General features: G+C 33.2%; 1 protein-coding gene across 2 annotated transcripts; it reads left to right on the top strand.

Annotated features, from left to right (window-relative positions):
* The first annotated feature begins 1312 nt into the window (after window positions 1–1312).
* LOC131051286 (uncharacterized) lies at window positions 1313–10784 on the top strand. Of its 2 annotated transcripts, XM_057985734.2 has the most exons (7): window positions 1313–1635; window positions 4965–5182; window positions 8299–8858; window positions 9050–9275; window positions 9412–9482; window positions 9969–10075; window positions 10211–10784. In XM_057985734.2, the coding sequence occupies exons 3-7, from the start codon at window positions 8430–8432 to the stop codon at window positions 10521–10523; spliced, it is 1146 nt and encodes a 381-aa protein (XP_057841717.2). In that variant the 5' UTR covers window positions 1313–1635; window positions 4965–5182; window positions 8299–8429; the 3' UTR covers window positions 10524–10784. The 2 variants fall into 2 exon arrangements, with proteins under 2 accessions (XP_057841717.2, XP_057841716.2); XM_057985733.2 differs by lacking the exon at window positions 4965–5182.
* Window positions 10785–26345: the final 15561 nt, after the last annotated feature.

Raw genomic sequence — 26345 nt, 5'->3', positions numbered from 1 at the left:
TATTTGCTACATGTAAAATTATTTAAATTTTATTGTATGTATATTGTTTATCTTTTCCTAATACAAATTTTTAATTTGATAATTGACATCTATTTTTTTAATTTAAATTTTTTATCGTTATTAAAAAATGTCATTAGAAATAAAATTTTTAAAAATATTGTTTTTAGTTGAATTAGTTATTCTCTCTAATAATTTTAGAAAGAATATTTGCTATATATTGAAAAAGTAGATTTCATTCTCTATAATAATTTTAAAAAGAATATTTGATGTATATTCTAATTATGAAATGGTAGTTTTATTTTTTTTGTTTTTTATTTTATTTTATATCTATATATCTATCTACAAGATGAGGGTATATTTTGTTTTATATGGTGTTTACTTTGAAAATATTATATTTATAATTAATATTAATATTTTGACACGTGAATGGTTGCCAAATTTATGCTAAGGATAAAAGTTAACATTAACACACTCACACCATTACACCCTACCTCTCACTCCATTATAGAGTGCCTCTGGGTATTAATAAAATATAAATTTTATTTATTTGAGATTGGAAATTAAATAAATATTTAAAATTTATTTAATTTGAGTGGAAAGTGTGAGCTAATTAAATATTTAAAATTATTTAATTAATAAAGACCAGAAGAATAATGTTAGGGATGACATGATGAAATATAGTCATGTCTACATAGTGTATAAATGAAACCATTATTTAAATTTTATTACATTTTCAATTCATTAAATTTTTATGTTAAAATTTCAACTATTGAAATAATGCAAGTCTTATTCAAACATTAATTTGAGGCTCAAATCTCAACTCTATTAATGTTTTTTAATTTTTTGTTTGAATTAGGCTGAGCACTATTATAGTCATTATAATGGCCCTTATAAAAACATAAATAAAATATAATTATGTACTATATATACATAACAATATGTTTGCAAAAATATGTAATAGATGTAGAAATTATCTGGACTACGGTTCCAGGCAAGGCCGAAGGTTTTCTCGCCTCCACTCTTTCCTACCGGCGCCCGCACAAGTGGAGTGATGTAAACTTCGTATTGTTGATCCAAAAATCATGCCCCATGACTTTAATCAAATCTATTTTTGTTGATAAAAAAATTTACTATTTCACAATCTCTATTTTCATTAAATACACAATCTAATCAACAACAAATTTTAAATGAAAAAAATAAATTTAATACAAAATCTAATCAACAACAAATTTTAAACCCAATAGATATTTTATTTATTCACTGACAATTTTTTTTTATTAAGGAAAATATAAAATCTATATTCTCCAAAGGGCATCCATTTGATTCAAGAAGCGATCTAGTTACTACGTTTTCCTTCTTATTTGTAGTTTCCATACAAGCAAATTGATGTCCCATCGATTTTCTTTTGACCTGGCGTTGAGATATATATTTCATCACCAGGAATCCTGTGGCAAATTTTCTTAATAAAACCAAATATTTTATAATTTATTAGTCGACCCGTTCACCTTCCTGTCCTTGATTGGTGTTATTTCAATTTGCAAATAAATAGAAAAAAAGGGTTTCAATTTGGGGGGAGGAGAAAAAAAGCTCTGGTTCACCTAAGCATTGGCAGGGGCAGCCACGCATCCGTTAAAGGTGAGTTATTTCTTTCTTTCTATGCTTAATGTTTTTCTCAGTGCTTTCTCTTTTACGGTTCTCGTTCAAACGCCATACTTTCGTTCTCCAACCCTATAGCGTATTTGGGCTTATGAATTATTATTTTAATAGTAGCTAATAAGCGACATGTTTAACAAATCCAAGCTGAATTGCAAATCTGGGTTGTGGAACATTTAAAAAGGATCTGGTGCTATGATTATTGGGTAGTCACCGATTCAATTTATATCTCCATGTTTTGAATCCATAAGCTGAATGCTACAGTGGGTACTGGTAATCTTTAAGTGTTTATCCTTAAGCATATGGGGTGGTTTACAAATGAATACGATACTTACAATTTGAATCGGGTCTTTCCTTGATGGATTCTGATGATCAAGAATTCACTTCCATGGAGTTATGAATTGTGCTCTCTATGTTATCTTTAATGCTCAAGAATGGATTCCCTGTGTTTTTATCAGCTGACAGCTTAATTGGGCTTAGTATGGTTTCATTTTCCTGTATTCAGTTTTGAGTCTGCAGAATGCTAGGCATGCTTGAGAAATTAGAAATGACTTGGGTTTCTATTCTCGGTTTTCAATGTCAAATCTCAAAGTGTAAAAGGGTTTTCTTACTTCGCCTTCTGTTCATATGATCATGTGTTTTGTAAGTAATTCATGTAATCCCTGTGGCATGATGATCACTTAACCTTTGTAAAACACTGCTTATCTTCTGCTAGTTAATTTATCTGCATAAGTGTTGAAGATTCTCATCCTAGAAAGTAATGTATTGTCTAGTAAAACACTAATAAAAACAAGCAGTAGTAATTGTCTAGTTATTCTTTAGAATTTGTTAATATGGTTCCTTTATTTCACAATTTGTTTTTAAGGTATTTGCCATTTATCATTTCCTGACAGTCTAGAGAGGCTTATATTCAAACTAATATTTTAGCAAATGATATTATTTGTAATTATGAGAGGAGTTAGTGTGGCATATTCAAAAGAATCTTAACCCTTTCCTGGTGCATCTTTTTTGTTAGCTTTCTGGTTGAGTACAAGGCCTTTCCTCATTGGGAAACATAAAAAAATCCCATTGTATGTAAGATAAAAGAGGGATGTTCAACTCTTTTGAAAATCCTTAAGATGATTGGTTTTTATTTATTGAGTTGATTAAAAAACTGTATATTTAGGTCACTTTATTGTTGATTTTTCTTATTTCCTTCTGGTGAGACAGCTTCTAGACAATGATTTTGAACTGAACACGGAACTGATCTTTCTAATGATGTGACATTTGTGCACCCACAAGTATATGCATCATACATGTATATATGTGTGCACACATGCGTATAACAAAACTATTGATCTGTCAACTTTGGTGATCCTATTTTTTTCATCATCAAAAGGTCGTTTACAAGTCTAATATTTTCTGTAGTTACCTTCAACTGGAAATACATTACTCCTAGGTTGCAATAATGAATGGAAAGGAATTGGGGAACACAAAACAGGACGGCCCACATGGTAGAGGGAAACCCTCATGGGTTTTAAAAAATGCACTTCAAGAAAATACGGTGCTTTGTTCTTTCTTCTGAAATGCTCAATAGACTGTTTAAAGTAAACAATGGAATGGCTTGCAGTAGAGTTTGGAACCATGTTTCTCTACTCAGCATTACAATTTTTCGCTTTTTTACTCAGAAGAAACTTGTTGGAAAGTTCCAATAAAACCTAAGTTGTTGATTTAGATTCTAATTCATAATTTGCAAAAATGAAAATACTCAAGTCTCAAGATGTCATTAAGCAGTGAAAATTCAAAATTACAATCAATATTTAGTAGTTTTCATATTCTTCATCAAAAGTATCAAGGTATACCTGCTATCCACAATTACCAATTTACCAAAAACGTGGTTATTTGGGTTTGCTTGATTAGGAGATGAATGGACTCTCTTATCCTTCCTAACGGACTGTACTATTACAGATTTCCATTTATCATTTGTTAAAACTTAAGGTATTTGACAAAAAAGCATTGCTGGTGTCCAGCCATAAGGCTGCTGAGAAAGTTGCTTTTAATCCGTTATTATGTTCCCAAACAAAGGATTGCTCAGATCATGTTTTGCAGACTCTGAAAGTACTCTCCAAGTTGCCGAGTACTCTCTATTTTTTTTGCTTTGTTGATAGACAACAACAAAGTAGGATTCCGGCTCCAGCCAAGTATTAGGTGCGCAGTCCTCTGTCTTGGAACCACTGAGGCTTCACCGTAGAGTGCCACCTATCTCCAGCGGATCTGACTATCTCTAGCAGCTCCTCTGAGTAGTGTGATTCTGGGCTTGTGATTGGAGGTGCAGGCAATGAGCTCAACTCTGCACTTCTGACTCTTGAACTCCAGAAACCTTTCCTTAATACCATGAACAGGAAAAACTGGCAGTGGCTACGTTCCACCGAATCTGGCCACTTGGGTTTGTGTCCAATCAGGTGAGCATTCATTTTAAATTTTAATGCAAACACAATAGAAATATTTGATAATGTTATTTATTAATAATTTATTTACTACTTTATTCAAAGATTTTAAAACAAATGAGCCAACCCAGCTCCTAATTGGGGACATCACAGAGTGCCAACATTGTGATTTATGGAGGTCATGAAATTCCCAAACTCACCCACAATTGTGCCTTCTACATCACAATTGAGGAAGAGTCTTGTGAATGCCAGCTTATATGCATCACTAACTTCACATACTTGTATGGTGGGGCCTTCCTAGGCCAAGAAAGGATCTCCTTGTAGTGCTTTGGAGTCAAGGCAAAGGCAAAGAATGATCTGTATTTGTACCTTGCCTTAAATATATGTTCCCGTGGCTTTGCAGTTGTTAGCATTGTCCAGCATGAGTTGGACAACATATTGAGTCCCCACTTTCTCAATGGACTTTATGAGGATATTGATGATGAATGTGCATTCTTCACCTCTTCCTCACAATCAATGGCTTTCAAAAACATTGCTTCTTTTGAGCACTCCACAACCATATTAGCCAATAGCCTATTAGCTGCATCTTTCTAATGATGGACACCTCTTTTTTGATCAATGAATCCCTAATGAGCTGCAATGAATCCTCTTAACAATTTTCATTCTCTGGCCAACAAGGTGGTGTACACCTGTTCATAACTTGAGCTAGTGCACCTTTCAGGGACTTTATTGATACCTTTCAGTATGTCTGGCCAGTATGCTGACCTAATAACATTGATTAACATTGTGTTGGCTAAATCTAACTTCTTTATTTTTCAAAGGATGCTTTGATTTAATGTCAAGTGCTGCATTTTGATGACTTCTTGCTTTTTGATGTATTTGCAGATCTTTGCTTTTGGCAACCCTTTTCCACTCACCCAAGGAAAGCTTTTATTCTTTGGCCAGGGATAGCACTCAAATGAATGGGCTTCATCAGGCTGTAGCTTCCATGTTGCATTTTGTACAATGCCAATATAAATAACCCTTTTAAGTTCCCTTTTAACCTTCTCAAGTGCTCTACCAATGTCTTACTTTGGTTCATCTATGTATTTGTTGATGGAAAGGTAGATCTCTTCAACTTTTTGTCCATTTTTCTCCACAGTGGGGTTAAAATCTCACCTGAAACCTTGAATGGCTTTTTACAATAATTGATTTCGGGAAAAAAAAAGTGCACCCATGCCTTCTGGAATAACATAAGTTTAGCTTCTTGATGTCATTATTGTCTTCTTACATGGGATTTGTAGGCACATGTTTCAAAATTGATCATCCACAGAAAACAAGTAGCTATTACCTTGCTTTGCACAGGAATTCCAACTACAAATTCTGTAGAGATACTCTTCCATGGTTGGTTTGATATAAAAAACTTAGTAGATGGTGTGGTTATGCCACATGAGATAGATCCCTAAATGAAATATGACACATCTGCTTATTAGCTTACATTCATGGCCAATAACATATTACTGTGGATTAGCAACTGTCTTTCTAACTCGAAACTGATCAAATAGATGGGAGTTACAGCAAGCGTAGGAGCCCATTGCTAAGTGAGTAATCAGTTACCTCTCGTGAACCATGCTTCTATAGGTCTTGCAACTCCAATATAATCCCGAGAAGTGCAATTTTCCTTGTATATCTCATGGGTGAGTAATGCAAGCTGCATTTATGGTGTTCATGGCTGAATCCTTTGACATGTAGGCCCAGAAAGATTATCTGCTACCTTCTTAATCACACTCTTCCTGGTGTTATTACGAATTGGAATTGTTAAAGAAACCCCATCCATTTGAATTGTTTCACCGGCTGCAAATGCAATTTATACTTTGATTCAGCAAAATCATGCTCTTAATTTTTACTTAAACAAAGAACTTCACTTGACCCAAGAGCATTTATGGAGCTGCAATTTTGGATAAAGATACAATGAGACAATGGACTTTAAAATATGTTAGACAGCATCTGTGAAGCTCCTCCTTTTGTTACATTGGAAGGTTTAGGTCACTTGAGTAAAGCCTCAATCTTTTTTCAACTCGTCTTTAACTTCTCCAACCACAAAAGCCCAATAGACCAATCCAAAGAAGAATGTTGTACAATGTAGACTGTTGAAATAAATAATTTTTTTTGTAAGCTTACTCGCTATGTTAATCTTTGTCAGTTTTAACTAGTGATGTAATTACTTGAGATTCAATTTTTGGCCGTTGTTAACTGTAAGTCTTTAATTCAAATAGCAAGTCTTATGTCAGGTGAGGTGCACTGTTCTTTAGGTCCTCCCTGTATCAAACAACTGTAAGGTAAGTCTTGCAACCTGCCTTACCTATAAAGGTTATGGATTTATTGCAGAGTATTTTGAGTTTGAAGGATGCTATAAGTTATAACTACTAATGTACAAAAATTTGGCGAGGAGAGTGTTAGATGACACAATGTTGGGTGGGTGGGGAATATAGAGCAAACTAAAGAACCCCTAGTGGACCCTTCTTTGTTAGGTGATCAGGTGATTCACCCATTGCTCCTAATGATGAATCTAGACTGATCAGTGGCTTATAGTTGAGCATATGGAGATGCTAGGGAGGAACTTACAAATACCATTTTCGATGATGGATCTGGCATAAATGTGCTTCCAAATGAGACTGGGAGAAGTCTTGGGAAGCCCACCATTTTGCACACCTACCTTTTAATTGGTAAGAGTAGATCAGGACAAGGTGAAAGTGTTTGGATTCCTTGTGGGACCAAAGGTAATTATTGGCACCCAACCCTTTGTTTCGAAGGTTGTAGTCATTCTTTAAATAAGAAAGCCTATAATTTATTATTGGGTCAGGGCTGGCGGATAGCAGCTAAAGTCATCCATAATTGGGAAAAGATTTTGTTGTATTTTCTAAATAAAGGCTGGAAGTATATAATAGACTAGAAGAAGCAGGCAATGAGGAAACAGGTAACCATTCAATTATGAAAGAGTTTTGGAGTTACAATCTTGCTCCAAGGACAACCAATTCCCTCAAACGTCTTTTCCATTGACAAATCGAAAATTATGAAGTGTTCAACTTGGTTGTAACTTTGTGGAAATCTTGAAAATTGAAGGTGGTGGAAGGGAAAAAATGAGATGATTGTGGAAGATCTGCCACATCAAGTGTAGCAAGACCATTGGCTGCTCGTCTGGTTTATTCTCTAGAGCATGTAGAGTACCAAGTGGGCAATATTGAGTTAGACGAGAAGCTTATGCATTGATTTGTTAGTGTCAAGGACATAGAGTACAATGAGCCTCCTATGTTGAGGGTAAATTTATGATTGTAAGGAGATAGCAAAAAGATTGGAGATGACTAGGATCCAGTATTGAAAGCTGCAGCATTTATAATATTTTATGGACTGCAAGGATGGGTTAGCTTGGAAATAAAGAATTAAAGGGGGTATGGCTGAAGATATTTGTACAGAGAATCCCTTTAATACTAGGAGGCATGACTGGTATGAAGGAAAGCATATTGAGTGAATTGAAACTATGTTGCAAAAGTTCACGAAGAGATCAGTAAAATGCTCGATGCAGTTATAATCTTTAAGGTGCAGAGTAGTTAATGGGTGTCCGGGCAGTAGTAATCAGCCTGAAGAGATAATCAAAACAAATATAAATATGCATTGTTTTATAAGTCTGAGTGCAATCACTGTTGAGCCATTTATAGGTTCGATCCTTGAGGAAGTGGCTGAGCACAAAATTTGTTCTTCCAAAGATTGGAATAGCTGAAGAACATACTCTGTATAAACCAGGCCTATTGGTCATGTAGCTCATATTTCTACCTACTTCGTTAAGTACTGTGTGGAAAACATTATGTACTTACATTGTCATACTTTAGGGAGAGTCAAAGGGGCATAAAGCCCCTTTTAGTGCCGTCCCCATCCACTCACAAGTGCCACATACTGATAAACATTCTTTGGCATCACAGTATGGTGCCAGCCTTCACAAGCCTCTTGAAGCACCTTCATTGTTGTATAAAGTCCCATGTGACCATTGGCAAATTGTAAAATGTATTCTACATTAAGTGGGTTTTCAACAAAATGTTCTGATTTTCATTACTGACCTTCCCTTTTGCATGATTCTTGAACCTTCAAAATTGAATATTTTGCTTAATAAGTCCACTTTGTGATATTATGACTTATTCTAATATTATACAAGAAGAAATGACCAATTATGTCATGATGTCTTCAGAAAATTGAAGCTCATCGTCAAAACTGTGGGCTGTCTAAATTCTCAACATTGAAATCAATATCAGGCTAAATTTTTTTATGCAAGTGGATTTTCCATGTTCTCTGTGACATTGACTTCAACATTGATAAACAATGGATCCAAGAAAAGATGTTACAGTGAGTAAGCGCTCAGCTTTAAATCCTAATGCACAAGAATTTATTCCACGTGCATTTAAATCAACATATGCAAGTGCAAACAGCTCAGTTGTGCAGAAGCCTGTATCAGCCAAAGATTCTAGTGTAGTTTCTACGGCTACCAATGACTCTTCAAATTCAAGCTCTTTCAATGATCAGAATGGACAATACTGGCAATCTCTGCTTCCAGATGATATTATACCAGATTTCGATAATTTAGAAGATGATCTAATGGGTGTGCAGTCACATGAAGATGAGAATAAAGTGGATTCTATTGAGCTTCTTGCAAAAAGCTTTCCTAATTTTTCAGAAGAGTCTGTCAGACATATGTACGATGCATGTGGAGGTGATTTGAATTTTACTATGGAGTCGCTTAGTGAACTTGAGGTATGGATATTTGACTGCTACAAATTTTCTTCTACACTTTGCTGAGTTCAAGTTGTGATATATCTCTTCGTACTTATGTTTTGCACTTATAAGATCTATTTTTTATAATGGACTTATTGCATAATCAATTCAATGGGACCATTTTTAGTTTAGTATGTAGAGGCTTACACGAGTTGCTTCTTTTGTTGCAGTATATAAATCAAAATGATTCAGATGCTCATTGGGAAAGTAATATGCATTCCGCATGTGGTCATACAATGGATTCCAGTTTTGGGTCTAGTAGAAGCATCCAAGTTTCACCCAATTTTACATTGGATGGAATAATGGCCAATGGTAATCAGCTACAGACATCCTCTATCCCTCAAGGGATGCATCAACAGCTTTCACAAGTTGCAACTAATGCTGGAGAAAGTCTGAGTGAGTCCTTAAATAGTTACCCAGTACATAAGCTTTATAGTTTTTATCTCCTTTCATTCCATCTGCTCAGTACACTTGAAATTGCAAATTGGTATTTTCTCATTACACAGTTAAAAAATTTGTATGGCTTATGTAGGGACAGCAAGTTTATCTTATAATTTAGGAGAACCAACTCTTGATTCTTCTCGGAATGCATATTCTGAACAGGTATTGAACTAGAGTATGTTGAAATATGATTTATCAGATATTGAAATTGATTAATTTGAAAATGTGAATATTCTATGGAGTTCGTTAAATTGTGAACTTGAAGTGATGTTCCTCCCTTTGCTACCATGAATTTCATTTATATTTGTTATTAAGCTACTCAGACTACTAACTCTGTTAATTTTGTTATGCATTTTGAAGCACGTATCATAGGCATTTTCTTGGTTTTCTAACCGTAGAAAGTAATTTCTTGTTGGATCTTGAAGGCACATCATGTAGCTTTGGCTCCATTTTCTATGGTCTAGAATCCAAAAGCAATTATTTATCCTATTTTCTATAGCCTCGTGGATGTGCAAGTTTAAGTAAAAGAAAATCTGTAAAAGAATGATGAGATATATTATTTCTTATGTTGCATACAAGTTTTTGTTGTAAGTTACAGTCTTTCATTCTGCTTCATGAATTTGTGAATGACTGGTCATCATGAAACAGGCTAGAAAAACTAACCTTCCAGCAAGGGAACTGGCTTTGAAGGGGCAATGGCATGATGCTGAAGTGAGATTTGCTCCTTGTAGAGAAGAACCGGTACATGTGCAAAGGTTAGAGATGGATAATTTATTTTCAATCTCTAGTTAACAAGTGAACTTTTCATGGATACGTCATTTGCTTCTTGCAGCATTCATTTGGAGATGTGTTTTGGAATGACAATTGAAGTTGTGATATTCTGTGTCCAGGAATATGGCCATTTTACAGCTGCAAAATGCCAACTCACAACATGCAAATAATATTAAGTTGCAGGGTTGTGATGTGAAAGAAGCCATCCAGATATTAAAGCCTGTAATTGCAGATCGACGATATCTTTACTGGAAAACAGGTCAGCAGCAACTGCTTTCCATTGATATGGGAACATGTCAATCTACCCATGGATCTTCTGCAGCAGCTGGATTGCTGCTTGCTGTAGAACAGTATCTGGTGGAGGAGGAAAATCTTCAGTGTTGTCAAGAAAAATCTGGTGAGCTGAAGGTTTTGATAAGCAGTCAAATTTGAGGCTTGAAATGGGTGATGTCTCACCGATTACCAGTACTATTTGGGCAGGTCACTATAATATGATTTCTGAACATTTTTTTTACATGTTATTCACATGATGAGCTGTATCGTTAGTGTAACATTTGCTGCTTATACTGAAATGTCTAGAGGGCCCATTGTGGTTATTGATTTGAAGGCGATAATAGATAATGAGCTAAAAGAACATGCCTGTATGAAATGTGTTAAATTTTTTTCAAGTCCAGTGGACCAAGGGATTTTCAATGTTTTGTTGCGCAGTATTTGATAAGGACAGAAGTCCATTTGCGAGCACCAAATTGCATTACTGAGATCGTTCATCTTACACATCTTTATAACCCGATTCAATTCAAGTTGGTGTTATGTCAAATTTCTGATTTCAGAAGAAATAATCACGAGGATATAGTTTATGGTTGTGATTTTTGTGGATCAGGTATACTGCCTAAGCATCCACAATTTGAAATCATTGTTATGAAATGTTATCATCTATTCATGACCTTTTTTGGGGGGGCCCTCTGAGATTTCGGGAAACTAATAACTTTTAAATCCTAGTTATAAATAATGGATACGGTAGGAACTTGAGTCTCTTGTACTTTGAGGATGTATGATTTTTGTAACTTGGAAGTTGGATATTTTATATTATTTTCAATTTTAGAGAAGATTGGTCGAGGGGGTATCTACTTCCAATCTTTTTGGGTTTGATAGCATAGGTTTGTTAGGTTCTGATGCCTGGAGTCTTCGATTGAAACCATCATCAAAGAAAATGATTGAAGTCAATGCTTATGATTATCAGACATCTAGAATCTTGCATGAGAAACTCCTGAAATTGGAATTTTAAGAACTTAAGAAAGCATATTTTTATGAGTGCATCAAGTTCTAGGTTTGATTTAACACCTTAATTCAGGGCCTTTTTTAAATTAACATTTGTTAACTCGGTAAATAGGGTATGTGTTTTGCTTGATGACTAATTGCTATGTTGTTTGGTTGAATGAGGCCATCTGGAATCTCACATCACAGAACTGTTGAAATTGAAGGTTCAATAATTGAAGACAGGTCAAGTTATCTATCTCGATGAGTGCATCAAGTTTTAGGCTTGATAATTATGAAAAGTTAGGGTTTGTTGGTTAGGGTCGTTTTTGGGTTTACAAATGGCTTATATATTATAGGAATATCCTGTACTTCATGTAGAAGGGCTCTAATTGTGTTACAACTTACAAATGAGGTGTACACACCCTACCCCTGTATGATTTAAACTTGTGATCTCTCTTTCAAATGTACATGTTCTTCACCATTAGGCCAACTCAAGTGTACTAATGAATGGATTAAACACTAAATTACAATTCTTCCCTACAATAATCTAGTTCTAATCAAAGGATCAAATACTAAATTACAATCAAGACTTAGATTAATGAGTTGAGATATGTAATTTAAAAAGAGGATAGTGTGTGCTTAGTTCTGATTGATTTTATATGTCAATGTGAAATGTGTAGCCTCAGTTTCTGATGGGATTCTTGCCACATGATTTAGTCTGTCTGCTACAGATGTGATCTTCTGCACTCCACTCTTTCCTTCAATACTTGTTGCATTACTAAGGGTTGTGTTGAAAAGCATAGTAGGGTTTATTATGACTAGAGGGGAGATGCGTTGGCTTCCTTGCTAAGCCAAATGCCATTGGATGTTGAACAATATCCATGGACACACCAAACAGTTGATACAATGTCTCCTTTATATGAAATGAGCGGGCTACTGTGACCATTGCCCGAGTACAATTAAGATGATAGGAATGCTGGATGCTGTCAGATATTCTGCGGTTTTTATTTTCTGCATGTGTTTTTATGTTCCCCGTCAGCTGGAATGTGCTTCAAGTTGTAATTTTCTCGGGGAAGCCAGACTTTTCTGCGTGTCATTTTATGTACTCCACTTTTGATGGCGGAATTTGCACTGATGGACGTTGAAGAATATTCCAGAATGCACAAGCTGCAGAAGGGAAAAACACAGAATATCCATTTTTTTCCATCCGCATCATTCTTCACCAACGCTGGATGGTGCCAGTGCCATGTTTACTGCCCAAATGATGTACCACTATCAATTCGCTTCCTGATGATGAATGACAGGATGTAATTCAGAACATCGATCAAATAAGCATACACAGTTTAACCCAAAAGAATTTGCATTAAAATCTTAATTATGGACTGTGGAAAATAGATCCCATCCATTCATGATGGTCAGTAAGTGGCATTTCACTTTCTGGCTGTTTATTAGCTCATGAATATTTTGGTCTGCATATATGGAGAGAATATAAAGATTGTATTAAATTAAAGACTACTATATAAATAGATGAAGTCACAACCAAGAAGAGTAGAATATAATATACTAGCTCTTGCACCTATATGAGGTTCAAGGGATATGCCGATAGGAAATTGAAGGTAATATTTATTTGAAGATCCACTATGAAAATGAAGTTAATAGAAACACATATCAAGATCAAAGACATGGATTATATTAAAGGTATTTTTCAATCACATTGTAGAGTAAAGAACATTGCAATGATTATTAATAGTTTAGGAAAAATAAAAATGTTAAAGAGGATAAAATAATGAAAACAATTAATATTTGAAATAGGCAATTTTGTAGAGCTTCAATCATCTGAACCTTTGAAGATTGGATTCTCACTGAGACTTCCTACTTTGAAATCATAGGCCATTATGTAAAAAAATGATAAAAATGCACATTTATTTTTAAAAACTCAATCTCCTTAGATGTTTGAACTTGGAAAATGATAAAAATGTAGAAAATATATAAATCATGTTGATTTATCTTGAAGATTGTTATCAAGTTATTTTTTGTTTTTAATCATTTTTCTTTTAAGAAAAACTTTGCAATATATTGTTATCACATTATTTTCTTAACAAATTTTGGAAATAACCTTTTGACGTACTGTATTTTAATGGTTTCTTTATTTCAATATTAATAGTCAAACAATAAGATCATTTTTATGTTCAACACCAATAAAATAAGAGCTATTATGTGTGATTGGTATAAAATCTATTACATAGCTGCTGAAAACCTAGATGCAATGACATCCTTTTCTCTCATGCACCACATACATGTGATAGCAACAGATAGAACTGCACTTGTACATGTATTTATAATAGTGTGATAGAGGACAGTTCTAATTCTGAAAATTCAACACTCTTGTATTTATGTATTAATTTTGTTATTTTTAATATTAAAATTTATTTAACCATTTTTATAAAAATATATATTCACCAATATCTGCTTGATATCAGATTTTTCCAGCCTTCTAAATGAAACTATTAATTGCGAGCCACACATTATTCGTTATTATTAAATTTTAAGTATAGTATCAGTAACGCTCACGTTTAATATTTTTTATTTATCTTATTGACATATCTATCCTAATCTATATATAAAAGTTAATTAATGTTTATTACTTCATCTATTTGATCAACACAATAATTTATATTGGGGGTCCTTTTCTGCTTACTATATTATTCATATACGTGGACATAATTATATTCTTTACAATTCGTAAGACTGTCAGAGTTTTATAACTGTTCAAAATATCACCTATGGCACGATTTACATTATATTGCATGTTTCCACCATTCAACGCAGTGGACGGAGAGTGTTTTGGTAATAATCGCCGGTGAAAATGTGAAAAAAAATTGGTGACTAACAAATAAACCGACATTCGGAAGATAAACAGAGGGGCATTGGGGTCCTCTTTTTTGGGAGTTCTGAAAATTAATACTAATGGTTCTTTTCGGGGGAATGGTCATGTTGGGATTGGTGGAGTGGAGCGTGATAGTTCTGGTAGTGTTCAGTTTATCTTTTCTATTTATAAGGATATGCATAATAACAATTTGATGGAGACTTGTCATTTTATATGCTGTGGAATGTAGTTGTGAACTTGGGTGGAGAAGGATCGTTTGTGAGTCGGATTCTCAGGTGCTGGTGACTTTGTCGAAGAGGCAGCAGTTAGAAGATGTCAGTTGGCCTTTAGTTTTGGTTATTAATCAGATTCCTTCCTTGGAATGGATTTCTGATCATATGCAAAATTGGAACATTGTGGATAGGAGACAATTACCTCCAGAATTGCCCCTTAAGTTTGACCAATTAGTAGAGAATGACAGGGTTGTGTAATGCTCTTGCTTTGTATTTCTTCTTGTGATTGAATAATTTTTTACCCCGCTTTTTAGTTAAAAAATTATCTCTATCGGTGATTTAATGATGTGAGACAGGTTTACGGGTATTTTGTGAACTGGCAAGTCCACTTATAAAGAGGACTTATAAAGACTATAGGTTAATAAATAAACTAGCACTTGTACCTTTAAGAAATTCAAAAAATATGCCTAGAGAAAATTGAAAATAAAATATAAATAAATTTTAACATTACAAAATTAATTATATTAATATATAAATATATGCATGTATTACATAATGAATCTTTTCATTTTTTATTCCTTTAAACAATTAATAGTCACTTTATATTAATCAAAGTTTCATACATTCTTTTTTCATTCTTTTTTTCTTCTTTTTAAATGTTATTTTTTCCAAACCCTACAACGTATTACCTCTTTCACTTTCACAACCACCCTGGAAGTTAACTCGGGAGAAGAATTTTCTGATATTTGTGACAGAAAGGATAATTATTTGATGTTGACTACTCTGACGAGTGCTTTCAGAGAAGCTGAACTGTACTTAAGTGTTCAGTACCTTCTATTCATTTTATTTTTTGTAATTTTAGTTTTCAATGGATAAAATAAGAGCAGATTTCGGTTTGTTACCTGGTTTGTAGTGGGCTTCTTTGTTTTGGTAAAACCCCTTTTTCTGTGTTTGAATTGCTGGCAGCTAATTTTATGCATTCTAGAAGTGGCGACTTCAGTGAATGTTTGGTGAGGGGATTTTTGCAGTTAGTTTTGGTTTTTCAGATTCTGTCACAGGTCCCATCTTGGATTGGGGATAACCCATTTTTGTGTATTTTAGGTTTTTGCAATTTTGAGATATATTTTGGTTTTGTTTATTTTTAAAGTTTCTGTAACTGGAAGGTTTGTTGGGATTTCTTGAGTATTGAAACTTGGTAATTTAGATGGTGGTTTTACTTTTGGTGTATGTGCATTGTTGATTGGCACCAATTATGTATTAGGTGGCATTTGAGCTTGTCTTGATGGTCCGTTGTGTGTTCAATTTCTCCAAAGTGAGTTGATTGGTAAAAACTGAGCAAAATTTTACTATCTGAGTAGTGCTGGACCAGGGAGATTTCAGCAGTGTTTTTTTTTGGACCATTTTCTTAGTAACTTTGGAATTTTGGAGCTCCAATCTAAATAAAGACCAGAGGGATGGGAGTTTTGTTTGTAGCTACTTGTAGTTGGATGTTTCTTTGTCCTGAGAGTATTTTTGTTCTTGTTAGCTATTTGCTGAACATCATGTAGATTAATGTCAAGTAGGGGAGAGGACCTAGTAGTTGTGCACCCTAATTTCGCGCTTCTCAAAATCTTACGTGGAAATTTCAAATCACTGAATTTTTTACAGCAGCTTACTTGGCAAGTCCCCTGCTTATAACTAAGGTTTCAGGGCCACATCATCAAATATGATGCCATATCAGCATGCTTTTTTCCAGGGTGTCCAAAACAGCCCCCCCAAAAAGTGAGACCAATAGGTGTGCAAAGGGGCCCCAATACTTGTGTAGCTGATGTGGCATCACATGATTGGTTACTTTTCACAGCAAATGGTATATTTGATTCAATTATTGGTACTTATCATACAACTATTGGTGCAATGTTGTACAAAAGTTGGACATTAAATCAACAAGTATGGGGGTATTAAATCAACAACTTCTATCACAAGAATTGGAAGGTGCCCAACTACTGGGTCCTTTCCCCTATGTTGATTTTGAAAATCCAATTTGTTTGTAACTTATTCAACACAATATTTTCAAATTTAAGTCATTTTCTGTCACATCAATCTCTTGCCTCACGATGTTTGACCTCTAAGTACAAGAGACAGTATAATGGCACAAAACTGTGAAGAAATACGATGTACAACATATAAGATTTGTTAAGATGAATATAATAAGCCACAACATATGAAGATGGTTCGATTTCTATTATTCATTTCATATGAAAATAGTTCTAGATATATTCAATACTAAATAATTCTGTCAAGAAAATTGTAAAAAAAAAAACTTCAAAACTAGAAAAATTAAATAAATATAAAAAATTTAAAACCAGATATATTCAATACTAAATAATTCTGTCAAGAAAATTGTAAAAAAAAACTCAAAAAACCAGAAAAAACAAATAAATAAAAAAAAATTAAAACCACCCAAAAGTTTCATAGTAATACTAGAATTGCAATAATATCATCTACGAAAACAACTATTGATAAAAATGCAAACTAATACCTTCGTTTAACAAATAACAACAGAATTGATTTAAAATGAAATAAAACACAGCCAAAAAATAATACCTCCCAAAATTATTGCATGTGACTCCCTTCTTTTCCCAATCTCCCTCCCTCACCCTCTCCTTATCCTATTATCTCTCTCTCCCTTCCCCCCTCCCTCTCTTTATCCTATTCTCCCCATCTCCGCCCTCCCTCTCCCGGTCTCTGTCTCCCAATCTCCTATATCTCTCCCACTCTCTCTTCTCCCTTCCCACTCCCTCTCTTTATCCTATTCTCCCCCTCTCCTTTTCCCAATATCCCTCCCTCTCCTATTCTCTCTCCCCCCTCTCCTTTTCCCAATATCCCTCCCTCCCCCTCTCCTTCTTCTCCTTATCCCCTTCTCTCTCTGTCTCTAACTCTCTCTCCATCTCCATCCCCCTCTCCTTATCCTATTCTATTCCTCTTCCTATCTCCTATTCTCTCTCTTACCCCTCTCCCCCCTACTCTCTCTCTCTCCCCATTTTCCAATCTCCCTCTCTCTCCAAACAAATTGTGTCGGTCTGTCAACTATTCCGATTAGAAAAAAAGGCAGCAAAGTTTGCAGAAAAAACATTACAAAACCCTACCAAATCAGAGCTTTTAAATTGAGAATAACCAAACCCAATCTCCTTACAGCCGCTACTTCAATCTATTCGCAGCAAGGGAAAAAAAAGAGATTTAATAAGGTCGCAGCAAAGGGAATTTTTTTTTTTAATAATGTCGGGGTTTTAATGTTACTGGATTTTTGAGTTCGAGACAAGCTTTTTGCAGCCTTTTATTCGAAAATATCAGTTGCGAATAAAATTATTATTATTTATTATTTTTATGTTTTATTTTTTAATATTGAATCTGTTTCCATAACAAAAAGAAAATCTATCAGCTAATTATATCAAGGTATATTTATTTTTAATTTTTATTGAGATTTTTTTAAAAATTATTTAGAATCAATTTATGTTTATTTTGGAATAAGTTTTTTAAAAGATGATTATTAAAATATACAAAATAATCAAAACAATTTTTTGTTTTGTTTGTACATAAAAGTATCTAATATATCTCAAGTATAATATATATAAAGTAAATTAATATTTCTTAATATCACATTATTATTATATTACTTTATATTATTATAATATTATTGTATATATTTTAATAAATCTATATAAAAAATAAAAAAGAATTTTTTTTTGAATATATGAAATTATTTTTTAGTATCTTACATTTTTTTCCTTTTCAAAATCAAATTTTGTATATAATAATAACCAATAATAATAATATAATATAATATAATCTTTAATGATAACCAACTCTCATTAAACCTTAAGTAAATCACAACTCTTACCAAACTTTAACTGTTATTGTCATGTAATTCTAATCTTTATCTTAGAAATTTATTTCTAACATATTCTAACCCTAACCCTAACCCTAATAATTGTTATCATATTATATGAATATTTATTTTGTATTATATTACAATCTCTAATCTTAATCAAAGTGTAAATGTAACTCTAAGTTTATCTTAATCCTATCTATAATTGAACCATAATAATTATTATATTATATTTTTTTAATTACTTCTAAATTTGGTAAAACAAAAAAATGGCATTAATTTTGTACCATTACACAATTTAATATTTAAGTTGAATAGATCATGTTTGGTTATATGATTGTGTTCTTCTTAATGATTATAGTTTGAATATAATACAAAATATGTTACATTTAAACAATTCTTAATATAATATTACATATATTTAATGTTTATATAAATTATACATTCTTAATATAAACATAAAATAACATATAGTATAATTTTTACATATAATATAATATATTATCATATTATACACTCAATGTAAATATAATATAATGTAATACTTTCTACATATATACATTAAAATATTAAATCCATTATCTTTAGTATTTATTTGTATTTATTTTTAAATTTATTGAAAGATATAACATATATAATGCACACTATTAAATATAAATAATATATGTAATATTTTTTAATAAATAATACTATTAAAATTACATATAATTATAATATAAAATTTAATTAACATATATAATATCGATCTATCTATCCATATATATTATATGATATATTTATCTTGCTCTATGGGATGTGTACACTTCATTTTAATAATAATTTGGGTAATTTATTTTTCAATTGTTGGACTTAGCCTCTTCTTGGATTTCACATTTTGTTTACATTTTCAATTTTTAATGCACCTCTTTTGTCTATTACCCTTTCTCCTATCTCTATCTTCTCATCTCTCCCTCTTCCTCTCTATCTATTTATCCCTCTCTCTACTTGTCCATATATCACTTTTGATATTTTTATGAGAGCATATTTAATGAGATAGATGTTGATCTTTTCTATTTTTTAATGTTTATTTGGAAAAATATTATATAAGTTAAAAGAAGATTGAGACAAAAAGGTATCATTTTTTTGGGTTTCTTATGTGTAAGGGATAAAAGTATGTAATTTGTATTTTTTAAATTTATATATCAAATTTGTACACATAAAAGTTGTGTTTTATTTATTTTTTCTTATATTTAAATTAATTTGTATTTAGAGTATGTAAGTTGACTTTTATTATAGCTTATTTTAATCTAACATGATCCACACGTCTAAATCATTTGATATATTAGATTAGGCCCCTTAATGTCCTCTTCATTACAAATTCAAATCCTAACTTCTAAACTTCAAATTTAGGGACCACAAACATACAATTATAAGAATTTATGGGTCATTTATACCTCTCTATCTATGGATCTATATTACCCCCCCTCTCTCTCTCTCTCTCATACTCTATATCTCTCTCTCATACTCTATATCTCTATCTCTCTATCCTCTCACTCCTATCTCTTTCTATCCACATCTTTATCTACCCCCATCTTCCTCCCTCTCTCTATCTCTCTATGTCACCCTCTATCTATATCTCTCCCTCTCCCCTTGAACCTCCCTCTCTATATGTTGAGATTTCTTTCCCTCCCCCCTCTCTCTCTTCATCTCTACCTATATCTTCCTCTCTCCCCCTCTATCTCTAGAAATGTCTCTCCACATCCATCCATCTCTCCCCCTCTTTGCTTCTAGGCCTCTATATCTATATCTCTTTTCCTCTAGACCTCCATGTCTCCATATTTCTTCTTTCATCTATCCTCTATCTTATCTTGTTAACTCTCCATCTCTCTCTACCGCCATCTCTCTCTCTCTCTCTCTCTCTCTCTCTCTCTCTCTCTCTATATATATATATATATATATATATATATATATATATATATATATATATATATATATATATATATATATATATATATATATATAAGTGTACACACACACACATAGGAACGAGATCCTAGTTAGGTATCATGTCAGTTGTTAGCCCTGTTGGTTCTTCATGTCTTGTTAGTTCATAGTTCGTATTTTTGAGTATGGTTTAGTGTTTTTTTTAATATTAATAGTAAGAGAGAATTAATATTAATATATGAATTCAATTGAGTATTAATGAGTAATTAATAAATTGATAATGTGAGCAACATTAGATTAAACTAATTTAATTAGTTAAATGATTTGATTTACCTTTCCATTTTAAAAATAATTAATTAAAAAGGGAATTAAATATTTATCTTGGGTATTTCAATGTGCTTATGGAAATCTTTTAAAAATCAATTAAAAATTTAGTTATTTCAAAATTAAATTAGTAGGAAGAGGGGAGTTATGGAAGGGTTATTTTTGGAGATAGTGGAAGAAAATCTTGCATGCAAAATTAATGGGGAGTTACTTTCGAAAAACGATATCTCCTTGCCTTTTTGGAAATGGAGGAGGGAGTTCTGAGAGGTCGTGAAAATGGGGAATGCACATGCATTCAGACATACTTCCTAGAGCTCATTGCTCAAAATATAATGACTTAGAAGGCTCCAACCCTCGGGGAAGGTTCACTGCCTTAAAATAATATTTGGACTACAATTCGGATTACATGAACTGCAAAGATAACATCTGCTAATGCTTGATGATAGTTCTGGTTAAGCTCATTTGTCTGCTCTGCAACAATCTCTGCTCAATACATCATACCAAAGGATAAATTCACTTATGCGCACATACACCAATCTTTGATAATGCATACACTAAATCAACACCCAAATTACATGAACATAACACCTATTTATACAATTCATCAACCTTGACTACAAGGTCGACTAAACCCTTAACCCTCAATTACAAAATTTCATCACACGATGTATAAATCAACCATCATACCAATACAACGCCATAGATGGCATAACATGGACCTAAATCAAATCTCCAAACATGCATCACCACCGGAAATCTCGCCAAGATCAACTGCAACACGTTACATCACCAAAAATACTGCATAACATGAAGAATATCATCAAATCAACAAAATCACCAATACCACGCATAAGGATCAACACAGACCAATAAAAAAAATAGGACACAATCAGGAAACACCAACAAGCTCATTAGAACCATCTGCAATAGCTGCACCAACACCACTTAATCAAGGCTTTATCGATCAACATGCTAACACTCAAGAATACTTATCAACAACAATTCAGACTAGAAAGATAACTTGCGGAGCATCAAATCATGAACCATCTGAAATGTAGATACACATGAACATCCAAAACACTCTCCCAAACCCACAACCAAAGATATGATCATACCAGAGCACAACGGATCAAATATCAGACTCTGCCAAATATAGAGCACATAAAGACCAAACCTCAAACCAGATCATATGATATGATCAAGTGAACTTACGGATCCTTGAAACCAATAAAGAATGAATTAGAGACACTAGAGATACTTTATCAACAAACCAAATCAATTCTCTGCAATTAACGAAACACCAAACATAGGAATATGTTGACATCAATGACAACAACATATCCTAGTAGCAACAATATTCAACTATCTCTCCCTTTGGCATTGATGGCAACATATGAATGTGAAAAACAATTAATGCAAATGAATGAATCAACATCAACAATCTCCAACAAACTCCCCCTAAGACAAAATACAAATAATGCTCCCCCCCTAAAACTCATCCTCTAAGAAGGGCAATCTTTCCCCCTTAGGATAAATTCACAATTGATCATCTGAATCACTATTTGATTACTCCGGTTGAGTAGCAGCACTAACTCATCAACTCAGATAAGAAGATAAGGCTTTGAAATCCACTAGATTGATGCAACTCCATGCATCTAGTTCTCATCAGGAGGGGTAGAGACCCCTAACTTGTCTCTCAAATAGACAAATGTATTTGCAGGCAAAGGTTTAGTAAAAATATCTGCAATCTGATCCTTTGTAGATACATATTCCAATTTGACTTCTTCATCACTGACTTTCTCCCTCAAGAAATGATACTTAATTGATACATGCTTTGTTTTAGAATGTAGTACTAGATTCTTGGAAATATTGATAGCACTTGAATTATCACAATATATAACAACAGGCTCATCATAAATAACTCTAATATCCTTCAACATTTGCTTCATCAAAACTACCTAAGTATAGTTATTAGCAGCAACAATGTATTCACCTTCAACAATAGATAGAGATACAACATCTTGCTTCTTACTGGACCATGAAATCAACTTCTTTCCCAAAATAAAGCTCCACTAGTAGTACTCTTCCGGTCATCAACATCACCTGCCCAATCAACATCAGTATAGGCACATAAAATAAAATCATCATTCTTTGGATACCATAAGCCATAGTCAACAATCCCCTTCAAGTATCTGAAAATCCTCTTCACAACAGTAACATGAGTCTCTTTAGGATCAACTTAAAATCTAGCACAAAGACAAACAACGTGCATAATGTCTGGTCTAATATGAGTTAAGTACAACAATCCACCAACCATAGATCTATACAAAGTTTGATTAACTTTATGAGATTCATCATTTTTAGACAACTTGCATCCAGTCACCATAGGAGTTCCAATAGGCTTAGAATCAACCAACCTAAACTTCTTCAATAATTCCTTCACATACTTAGATTGTGAAATGAAAATGCCTTTGTCAATCTGTGTAATCTGCAATCCTAAAAATAATTTCATCTCACCTATCATAGACATCTCAAATTTCATACTCAAATCATCATCTCCTCAAAAAATGATGTCATCAAAAAAGACTTCAACAATTAAAATGTTATCATTATCACCCTTAAAGTATAAATTACTATCAACTGTACCTTTATAGAATCCCAACTTCAACAAATGCTTATCCAATCTAGCATACCAGGCTCTAGGGGCTTGCTTAAGTTCATATAGTGCTTTCTTTAATTCACATACCATATCTCTTTCATCTAATAAAGAAAATCCATCCAGCTACTCAATATAGAATTCCTCTTCCAAATCACCATTCAAAAAGGCTGACTTGACATCCATCTGATACACCTTGAAATTCTTGTAAGCAGCATATGCAAGCGACAATCTAACAACTTCAATTATAGCTACTGGAGAAAAAGTCTCCTCATATTCAATACCTACCATTTGAGAACACTCTTTTCATACCAATCTTTCTTTATTTCTAACAACTTCACCGACCTCATTCAGTTTATTCCGGAACACCCATTTAGTACCAATCACATTCTTGTCTTTAGGTCTCAGAATAAGCTCCCAAGTGTTATTTTTCTCAATCTGATTCAGCTCTTCTTCTATTTCTTTTACCCAATTCTCATCCTTACATGCTTCTGCAACATCTTTAGGTTCAATCTTTGAAATCAAACTTATCTCTTCTGCAACAATCCTTCTCCTAGTCATCACACCTTTATTCTTATAACCAATAATTTGATTTTCTAAATGATTTAATCTTACATACCTTGGAGTCTTCCGATTGTTCTAATTGTTAGGCTCTTGAACCTCTTCACTGATAACAACAATATCCAGATTTCCTGTCTCTACCAGATCATTATGCTTTAAGATCTTAGTTTGCACATGATTTGAAATAGCATCTTCATCATGAAACTCATATCCACATGATCTAATCTTCTTTCCAAGACATTCATCAACCTTCATATTTGTACTCTCTATTGTCTTTCTCAATATTTTGTTGTAACACTGGTAGGCCTTGCTCTTAGTAGAGTAACCCAAAAGATTCCTTTATCACATCTTGCATCAAACTTTCCTATATCTTCATCTCTTTTGATATAACATTTACTTCCAAAAAATTTAAAATATCTAATTGTAGGAACATGACCAAACCATAACTCATATGGAGTCTTACCAGAATCACCTTTTATATACACCCAGTTGAATGTGTAAACAACAGTGCTAACAACTTCTCTCGAAAAGGTTTGTGCCACATTTCCTTCTATCAACATAGTCCTGGGAACATCCAAAATGGTTCTGTTCTTCCTTTCAACAACTCCATTTTGCTGAGGGGTTCTAGGAGAAGATATCTGTCTTCTAATTCCATTCCTCTCACAAAATGTTTCAAACTCTCCTGATGTAAATTCTCCCCCTCTGTTAGATCTCAAGCACTTCAGCTTCAACCCTGTTTCAGTCTCCACCCTAGCTTTGAATATCTTGAGTTTCTCTAGTGCTTCTTACTTCACCCTTAGAAAGGTAACCCACATCATTCTAGAATAATCATCAATCAACAATATGAAATATCTGTCACCGTGCATGCTTCTCACTCTAGTAGGACCACATAAGTCAGTATGCACTAGATATAACAATCCACTAGATGAATACAACTTACTCTTAAATGTAGTTCTTGTTTGCTTTGCCAACTGACATTCTTTACATACCAGATTAGATGGCTTCACAATTTTAGGAAAATCTCTAACAATTTGAGTAGAACTTATCCTTATCATGTAGTCAAAATTAACACGACATCCTTATATGCCCCAACCAACTTTCATCAATCTAAGAAATTAAACAACTTTTCTCATCAGCATTCAAGTGAAAGATATTAACTTTAGTATTAGTTCCTGATGCAATCTCTATACCAAAGGCATTTAGGATCTTGCATTTACCATTCTTGAATTTTAAATCATATCCCTTGTCAACCATCTTTCCAACACTCAAAAGATTATGCTTCAATCATTCAACATACAAGACATCATTAGTATTATGCTTACCATTAAAGGATATAGAACCTCTACCACGAATCACACAAGCTTTATCATCTCTAAATATCACTATACCACCATCATACCTTTCCGTACTCACAAATTTACTTTTATCACCTATCATGTGATGTGAACAACCACTGTCAATTACCCATTCATCTTTCTCTTTATTCTTAATAGCCAAAGCTTTCTTCTCAATAATGCAGCTTGTAGAATTCACTGGTACCAGATTATCTTCCCTAATAGCAATTGTTTATGGTGAAAATGGATAACAATAATAACAATATTGAAAGGCTAAATGAATTCAACCACAAAACCCTAGCCTAACAATCAACAAAGATCCACCATAACATATGAAGATTAGCTAAGACAATGCAAATCACATGAAATCACAAAGATTATACCATCACATGTCCAATAGGGTTTTGATCTCCATTCTTCCTATCTCCATTGATCTTGCTTGATATATTTGCTCTCAGATTTTATGTGCACAAGAGCTCAACAAAGAACGGAATGTGGTTTCAAGTAGGATCGTAGTGTAGCCAATTGATCAAGTTGTTAGTCATTAGGGTTTGATAATGAAGGAAGCATCTCCTTATATAGAAGACACTATATGAAATGGAGGGATAAGATTGAGAGGTGTAAAAAGGAGGTCGGCTAGGATTAGAGGGTAGGTAAAGGAAATAATAAAATAATGAAAGAGGTAGGTAGTGTATGAATTAAGAGATGAATGACATGTGTCATGTGTAGAAAAAGCTAATGAATTAATTAAATAAATAAAGATTTATTTAATTAATAGGAGAAGTAGGATAATTAAATAAATAAATGTATTTATTTAATTTAGGAAAATGATAATTTAAATAAATAAATGTATTTATTTAAATGAGAAATAAGGCTAGAAGAGGATAAATGAATTAATTAAATAAATAAGGATTTATTTAATTAATAGAAGAATTAAGCTTAGATAATTAAATAAATAAAATATTTATTTAATTAGACATGACAATTTTGGGTGTCTACATTTTGCCCCTCTTTGAGACAATGCGGCTTGTCGCGTTGTTTCAAAGAAGATAAGATGAACTGATACAGAGTTGCCCCAGAATGGGAATGATATGCCCCCTCGAGAGATTGGATGAAAATGTCTGAAAAGATTGCAGACAATCTCTCAATAAGAAAGACAGGATAGGATGGACTGACCGGATAAAGTGACAAAGTCACAGGACAAAGAAGACTGACTCGGGAAATGAAAGCTAAGG

The sequence above is a fragment of the Cryptomeria japonica genome, chromosome 9 (genome assembly GCF_030272615.1).
Source record: "Cryptomeria japonica chromosome 9, Sugi_1.0, whole genome shotgun sequence".
NCBI lineage: Eukaryota > Viridiplantae > Streptophyta > Pinopsida > Cupressales > Cupressaceae > Cryptomeria > Cryptomeria japonica.
The sequence above is the reverse complement of the archived record's forward strand: the minus strand, read 5'-3'. Positions and strand labels throughout refer to the sequence as shown.

What these genes read in the sequence shown, in the direction of transcription:
- LOC131051286 (XM_057985733.2), top strand. Translation starts at nt 8,430, where the DNA reads ATGGATCCAAGAAAAGATGTTACAGTGAGTAAGCGCTCAGCTTTAAAT. An exon ending in TAATGCTGGAGAAAGTCTGA is followed by an intron (nt 9,276 to 9,411) that starts GTGAGTCCTTAA and finishes TGGCTTATGTAG; the next exon opens with GGACAGCAAGTTTATCTTAT. An exon ending in GGAATGCATATTCTGAACAG is followed by an intron (nt 9,483 to 9,968) that starts GTATTGAACTAG and finishes ATCATGAAACAG; the next exon opens with GCTAGAAAAACTAACCTTCC.